The sequence below is a fragment of the Morone saxatilis genome, unplaced genomic scaffold (assembly GCF_004916995.1).
Source record: "Morone saxatilis isolate NCDOM2014 unplaced genomic scaffold, NCSU_SB_2.0 Contig3, whole genome shotgun sequence".
In the NCBI taxonomy this organism is placed as follows: domain Eukaryota; kingdom Metazoa; phylum Chordata; class Actinopteri; family Moronidae; genus Morone; species Morone saxatilis.
In genome coordinates this window covers 6,463,225-6,471,453 of record NW_023339873.1, presented here as the reverse complement: position 1 = coordinate 6,471,453, position 8,229 = coordinate 6,463,225, and the positions used below count along the sequence as shown (strand labels likewise).

Genomic DNA, 8,229 nt, shown 5'->3' with positions numbered 1-8,229 from the left:
CTGTTTATCTCTCACACAACACACACACACACAACACACACCCACACACACACACACACACACACACACACACACACACACACACTCACGTTTCTACTCGATGTCTTTTTGTATGTGTGTTTACCTCATTTTCCCTTCAGGCAGTCTCTTTCTGTCCTTCTCTTTAGATACAAACCTAAACAGACAGGGGGTGTATGTATATAATGGTGTGTGTGTGTGTGTTGTGTATGTGTGTTTAAGAGGAGAGGTTCCCTCCTTCCTTGTTTCCCAGCCTGTGGAGAGTCCCTACCAACCGCAGCAGGGTATAATCCTTAACCCAAATCAGGCGCATCGGAACGGGCCAGGCTGCAAGCTGGGGAGCCACCCAGCCCATGGGAAACGAGGGGTAAGCAGTGGGTGAGCGGTGGGCGAGTTAAATGCAGGGAAGGGGGGTGGTGAAGAGATAAGACGATGTGGAACACTGATGAAGGAGAAAAGAAGAAAGATCAAGAGCGCAAGCACTTTTGTTGTAGCCATCTTCGTCCTCAATCTGGCTCCAGCAGCGAGTGAGAATCAACGGGAAGAAAATGGGGAAACAGAGATAAGAATTCCCCCTACAGGAGGTGGAAGGGTTAAATGACACACACACACAGTCACACTGACCTCTACGGTCCGCAGAGAGAAGAAAAATGGAAGCCCACTCTCTCACAGGCTGGGTGGGCTGGTCAGCTGGACTTAGCGGGGCAGTGCATCTGGGAATTCTGCTAAAACGCTTTACACACATGCGCAAATACACACTTTTACTTCACTATTTTCACTATTTCATAAAAACTTGGCAATGGATCTTCCACCTCCTATATGTGCTGAAAGCTAAACTGAAAAGCTAAAAAAAAAAAAAAAAACCTAGGGTGAAAACGAATGAAAGCTAAAGAAAAATCCACTTTTTCTATGTGTAGTTCAAACACTAAGCAGTACGAGCTGAGCAAAGGCAGAAGAGGAAAAAGAAAGTACAGAAAGAAAGAGCGGATCTGTAGATCGTCCAGGTGGTCCTTACCCCCAGAGCCTGCATGGGCACTACACTGACTTGAAGGGCAAAACCTGAAACCCATGCAAATGTGATCAGCAGAGCTGGCCTTGATTGGGACGGCCGCATATGATTAAATATAATTGCAAAGAGCCTTTTCCAAATGCCTCGGTGGTTTTGAAAAAGTAGGAAGGAAGGATTTAAAACCCAATTCCCAGCTTTTTTCGGAGAAATGAGAGAGAGAAAGGAGGTGCGTGTGTGCTAGTCAGAAAAAGTGAATTTTGCAAGACGGTGAGACAGACAAGTGATAAAACTTCTAAAAGCCTTCTTTCAAATCAGGGCTGGTTTTTACATGCACACACCACGCAGGGAGGCTTTGCTGGCAGATAAAGTACACTGGGGTTCAGGGGCAGGCCCGTCACACTTGGATGATTGATGGCTCAGTCTGAATGCTTAAGTCAACAGAGCATGAGCACGTCTCAGCAGCCCAGCCTAGTCCCTCCACTCAGCACCTATTTAAGGGTCAGGTGCTTCAGAACGCACTCACTGTGCAACTGCTCCCATTATCTTATCAAAGCCTGCACTGAGGAGTAAACAAAAAGGGGAAATCACCTCTCATTTTTGAAAACTATGGACATGTACAATGTTGTGACGTGCAAAATACACATTTTATGAATTTTGCAAATGAACTGAAGGATTAAAGGATAGGTTCAGATTTTTTTCAAGTCTGTCTCAAAACAATACTCACATGTCCTTATGTACATATTGTTAGTCACTTGAAATGTTCCTCTTGTTCATTCTCATTGCGAATAGATTCATTCTTAAAGCATTTAAATGATAGGGATGAGTAATCTGCAGTCTGTTTTTTTTAAGTGTTTTTAGCCAGACTTGAAAAAAATGTGATCCTTTAAGTGATCTGTTATGGATCACATTTTTTCTGATATAATTAGCTACTCTCAGTAAGTAAGAAAATACATGTAATTCCCAAAATGTCACACCATTTACCTCAGGAAAAGTTCATGTCTTGGAGACTCTTTAATTGACGGTGATATAAAACAAAACCTCACATTTGACAAGATGAAACAAGAGAATGCATTTTTGCTTGATGTATGACTTCAATGATTAACTCATTCTCAAGAGGTGTTTTTTGTCGATCGACTGATTATTTTACCATCAGCTTTCAGTATGATAGATGAGGTCCCACATGAAAAAAAGATTTTGTTTGAACAGTTTGGATCATATCAGGTTAGTATTTATGTTTTTGCCTTTGCTATTTTAACTGTTTAAGTTCTTTGAACCAATCAAAATTTTGTAATATTTGAATCAAAATGTGATGACAGTTGGGGTTGTATAGTTATTTTGTTAGATTAGTTTGAGAGGTTTGGAAGAATGTTTTATTCTAAACTTCATCTCTGATTGTTGCACATTTAGTAATTGATCTTTAATGTTATTTTCTTTCTCCAAATTGTTTGGATGTTTTTAAACCATGTTCTCAGGGGCTTTTACGCTACACGAGTGTGTGCTTCAACTAGAGCACAAGCATTTGGGATAAGTGTGGGTGAGCAGAGAAGGAAACCATTTTGTGTGTGAATGTGCATGAATGCTCCTGTGCATAACCCTCCATTGTGAGGAATGATTTGGAAAGTACTTGTTTGAGAGGGCAGGTGTCCACCCTGCTGATCTGTGGGCTGTTCCACTTCAACACCTTGTCACCAAAACCCCCAAAGCCTCCTCCAAACTCTCCACCCACCTTCCACTTCGTGTCATAAAAGAATCCTGGTAAGAAATCTGTCTCTTTTCCTTTGACTTTATAGTATTCGACTCCCATGTCACTCTGGGTGTAATTAGAAAATGTGTATTTCCTCATCTACATCTGGGAGAGATGAACATGTTTACAGTTCACCAGGAGGCCTCCCATTGTTTTAAAGAAAACCTGAGTCTTGTTTTTGAAGTTTTGGCATTCTTTTCTATTCTTTTATGATAACATTTTGCTCACCAGACAAACTTCACAACGGAGTGCATTAAGGAAAGTAACAGGAGCGGTCAGACAAACAGATGATAATTTAATTTGGATAATATAGTTAAACTGGGGATTTGTTTACAACCTGTCTGACCACTCGTGATCCTTGCCCTTATGGACTCCTTTAAGTCTATTTAGAAATGAGGCTGTGAGCAAACTTTTTGTGAAATAACTGATAGTAATGATGGTCAAAATGATAAAAATAAGACCAGAGCTTCTAAAAAATAAACTTTAATATGAAGCTGTTGTAGGGATTGAACCTGTGCTCCTGTGTGCTCTTGAACTACCAGGCCACCCATGTCACAAGCATAATGTGCCAAATATATAAACAGTTAAAGTTACAGAACATTTTGGACAACAAAGAGTTCTGGAAAGTCACAGATAAATGCCTCAAAGTCGCATTATGATCTTTACCCCTTAAGTTTCCACGTCAAACCTACAAAAATCAAACACAGATGCACTACAAATACACTCGTACATCTGAGTCTTCAGTGGGGTTCGGTGCAGATTGGCGACATCACCAAGGCAGCACTGAGAGTGTGTTTAAACAAAGTAAAATTCAATTGTGTAGATGTAGCTGGAGTTTGAAATTTGGTCCATGTGCTGTGCAAACATGTTTAAATGCAGTAGATATGTACATATACAATGGAGTGGAAATGTCTGTTCGCTACTTTTATAACCCCTTCCCCCAAGAGAGAGAAAGAGAGAGCAAAAAAGAGCAAGGGAGAGAGCAAAATAAGCAGAAATCGAGTCAGGAAGTAAAGAGCAAGAGACAGATCCAGACAGAAATGGTCCTGTGGTCTGAGTCATTTTCATCAGTGTGTTTGTCTTCCACTCCAAATGAATGGCAGATGCTACAAGGTGGGCTTCTAACAACAGCAAGGCCGCTACAACAAATAGCACATACACAGTTCAGATTTATCTCTGTGATACAGTGTTGCTGCAGTCTACGTTTGATTAGGAGCAGGCACAGCAGTGAGCTGCGAGGAGATAAGCTTTGAGGGGCGGAAGAGCGAGGAAACTGAGACAGCTCTGACATGCTGTAGGTCTTGGCTGGAGTAGAGCCCAATAAATCGCCTGGATTTCAAGCTCTGTCATGGTTCCACCCAACCCTGTATATATGCGTGTGTGTGTGTGTGCATGTCTAGGCCTATTTGCAGATGTCTCCCCAATAGGCGTACAACTCTGACACACCCCTGCGTATATGAGTATACTGTATGTGTGTCTTTATGTGTGCGCGTCTTCCTGTGGGGCCTGCAGCTGTGACAGGACCTACATCACAACACAAACATCAGGAAAATAGCTCAGGACACAATCACTGGATCACACAAGATCAGATTCAGTGACTCAGCAGGGGCCTGGGGAACACTAACGAAACAATCACATGTAGACAAAACACACAGACAGAGCACACACACGCACACATACGCAGACGCACGCACACACGACAGGAACAGCATTTAACCTTCACTCTGTAGGGGGAATCTCATCTCTGATTTCCCCAATTTCCTCCCGTTGATTCACTCGCTGCTGGAGCCAGATGAGGACGAAGATGGCACAACAAAGGCTGGCGCTCTTGATCTTCCTCCTGGTCATCAGTGTCCACATCGTCATCCCAACCAACCCCCCCCTGCATTCTAACTCGCCCACCCGCTCACCCACTGCTACCCCTCGCCCCCATGGGCTGGGTGCCTCCCAGCTGCAGCCTGGCTCGTCCTGATTGCGCCTGATTTGGGTTAAGTGATTATTACCCTGCTGCGGTTTGGGTAGGGACTCTCCCACAGGCTGGAAACAAGGAAGGAGGGAGACCTCTCCTTCTTAAACACACATACACACACACACACACATATATACATACACACCCTGTCTGTTTAGGTGTGTATCTAAGAGAGAAGGACAGAAAGAGACTGCCTGAAGGGAAAAGATGAGTGTAAACACACATAACAAAAAGACATCAGAGAGAAACGTGAGTGTGTGTGTGTGTGTGTGTGTGTTGGAAAGACAGTGAATTAGCAGCCGTAATCTTCCTCAATTACACGCTAATTGGACCTGTGGAGGCTAGCGGCAAGTGACAGCACTGTGTGTGTGAGTGTGTGTGTGTGTGTGTGTGTGAGTGAGTGTGTGAGAGTGTGTGTGTGTGTGTGTGTGTGTGTGAGAGTGTGTGTGTGTTTCAGCAGGTGGTTTCACACTCTTGCCTCATCCCTCTTCCTCCGTTCTCTTTGATGTCGACCTGACAGACTCCTCTCAGCCAATCACAAAGTTTACTTTGTGAAATGAAACAGCAGCAAAGCCTCCTGGGTGTTTCTTTCTTACAGGACACTTTCTCTCTTCAGACAGAATATTAGTCCTGTTGAGTGCCAAACAAACTCTTACAGACTTTAAAGTGAAATCCAGGCTGATTCAGGTTGCGTTTAAAGGAATAATCCGACTTCCCAGATGGTTCTGTGTAACAAACAGCTACAGGTTATCATCTAAATGCCATCGAACTGCAGGTTGTAGTCTTGTAGTCTCCCACACACTCTAATAGACCAGAAGTCTTCAATACATCAACGTAATGTCTGACGGAGCTGTTGGAACTGTTTCACTGTGCTGAAAACGCAAGAAATCAACTGCAGGATTATTTATGTGCTGATTTATAAATATGAAATAATGTCGGTTGGGTTTAATTACAGAACATCCAGACTCTGAAAGTCGGAGGTTTACCAAAAGGATTCATATTTCTGTCTGTAGGTCTGTAATGCAAGTGGATCCTGCCTTAAACTTGCTCCTAACATATTGATTGATAGATTGATTGATAGATAGATTGATTGATTGATTGTCTCCAGAGGAATCCTGATATTTTGATGATCTGTTCTGAATGTAACTTCATACTTTCAGTGAACTCGTCTGTCTCATGTTGAACATCACATTGGAGTCACGTTATATTTCTGCTTCTCACTTCTTCTTCTCTTTCTCTTATTCTTAGCGGCCGCCGTCCGTCCCGACCGGCGAGGCGTTTCGTTGGTTCTTCTAGCCTTTTCTCCACTGACAGAGTCGCAGCTAGAGCTAGACCATCACATATGGACTACAAATCAGGCTCGGATACATAAAAAAAAGGGACTACAACTTCTGGAACTGAACCAGATGCTTTGCAACAGGATTACAATTTCATACTGTGTGGTTGACAGTTTAGGACTACAAATCCCACCTCAACTGGAGCGGGAACCAGCTGGGAGGACAGAGACAGAGGAGGCGGTTTGGTCACAGGACACGGGACTGTTCGGGGCGATGATGCCACAACTGCGTGTTTTCCTGAACTTGTTTGCAGGTACATTTCGGCTCTTAAACTGACGCAGCTACAAACAAATGTCTGTTTATGTACATGTTAGCATCACAGTAGCAACAAGCGGCTAAATGAGACGACGGACGACATTAAAGCCTTTACAGCCTCGTTGTGTTTAGACTCTCGCAAACTGTTCTAACTCACCTCTACAACTTGTAGATTTTAATTACAAGTTGGAGGTTTAGTGGTGTTGACGACCTCGTTTTAAGAAATGATCTTGAGCTGAATAAAACCTGTGAGAGTCGTAAACCTTCGTTCACCACAGAGCTTATTTTCCAGGTTGGACTACAGAAATATGTCGTCCCTGCAGCAATCTATTGGCTATTGCCTTTTATAGACTGGTCGTCACTTCACTTGGTACCAAAGATCGGCCGTTCTGTTTAGTAGATCTCAGATTTGGGTAAGAAGGTTTGTTGCTTGGCGAGCTTGGTCCTTTGTCATGTGACTGTATTGGTAAAGGCGAGGGCATATTGGTGTCATCGAGCCCCAGTAGTGCAGCTTATGTAGCGTTGGTAGATCTCTACCAGATTCCTCTAGTCATAAAGACCCAATAACAGGAAAATGTGCCAAAGCTTTGCAACAGAACATGCAAATGTAAAACAGCTTCACTGTTTGGGAATCAGTAGCCAGTCCCTAAACGCTTCGCTTGTTGAAATCACAATATGACCGATATCCAAATTACAGAAGCTGCAGTTGTTTGAAGGTAAAATGTGACAGACAGCATTATAATGAAGTTCTACTAGAGTATTCATGATTTAATTGTTTTTTCAACAAAAATTACTTTGGTGACGCTAAAATGATTCCAGCAAATCGTGAATCATATCGCAATATCTGTCAAAATAATCAGCAATAGATGGTTTTTACCACATCGTGCAGCCCTAGTTATAACAACCAGAGCTGATCTCCACATTGCAACCATCGTGTGTAAATGTGAATATATTTGTTCCATCAGATATGTGTTCACTAAACTACAAATAATTAGCAAAGAGCAGTTACAACTTTAACAGTGTGACACATCTTCTCACAGTCACATTCGCCCAGTTAAACCTTTATTCAGAAGTTATCTCAGGACATTTTCAGATGTAGACTGATGATACTCTCATTATCTACCGACCAAACAATTAATGTGTCAGATAGATATTTAATCAGCATTAGGTAAATATCAGAATCAGATCGGATACTCAGTATTAAAGAACTCATCGGGGCTGAAAACAGTCGATCGGGACATCCCCAAACAAAAATAGACGTGACCTGTCAGAAAAAGCCCATCGTTCACGGTGCTTAAACCCAAATGTAATGAATATAGTGTCAATGCACTATATTAAGCCTTTTGGAACCTCGGTCAACTTTCTCCTTTCCGTTTGCAGAGTGAAAAGGGGCGGGGCTTAGGATGATGTGAATGCTCCAACGTAAACATAAGAATCCTTCCACCATTGATCCCATATGTAAACTTTCACCACCTGTGATCAAACTGTCTCCTCCTCTTCCTCCACCTCCTCCTTGCAACCTGTAAACCCGATCATTGCCAAACCGGGAAGATTCAGGCCTCAAGTGGACCACTGCTGTCACCACAGACACAATGACAGTTTGACCAAAACCGGACGACAAGTTTAACCTCAAAGGAAAGACTTTACCACAGAGGGAGTACAAACTGACCTCAGCAGGAAGTGATCCAGGACTGTTATTAAGGACTACAACTTCACCACAGTAGGACTACAATTACCACATCACTGTTATCTGTCTCTTCTGTCTACCTCCTCCTCAAGAACTTAAAAGGCACCTTGATTGATTTTTACTGGGCTGTGTTCATGCTGGAACGACACGATCTGCTTCTCAACTCTCTCGATGGTCCAGAGCTTCTCGTGGAATCTGGTGTTTAGATTT

General features: G+C 42.8%; 2 protein-coding genes across 2 annotated transcripts in view; both read left to right on the top strand.

The window, feature by feature from the left end:
- Nucleotides 1-8,229, top strand: part of slc25a21 (solute carrier family 25 member 21) — a 94,921-nt gene that overhangs the window by 34,028 nt on the left and 52,664 nt on the right. The window lies entirely within an intron of this gene.
- On the top strand, nt 5,987-8,200 carry LOC118337576 (CXXC-type zinc finger protein 4-like; the record flags this gene model as incomplete). Its single annotated transcript, XM_035674673.1, is given in 1 exon segment — nt 5,987-8,200. A coding segment is annotated over 1 exon segment (50 nt), but the record flags the coding sequence as incomplete, so codon positions are not given.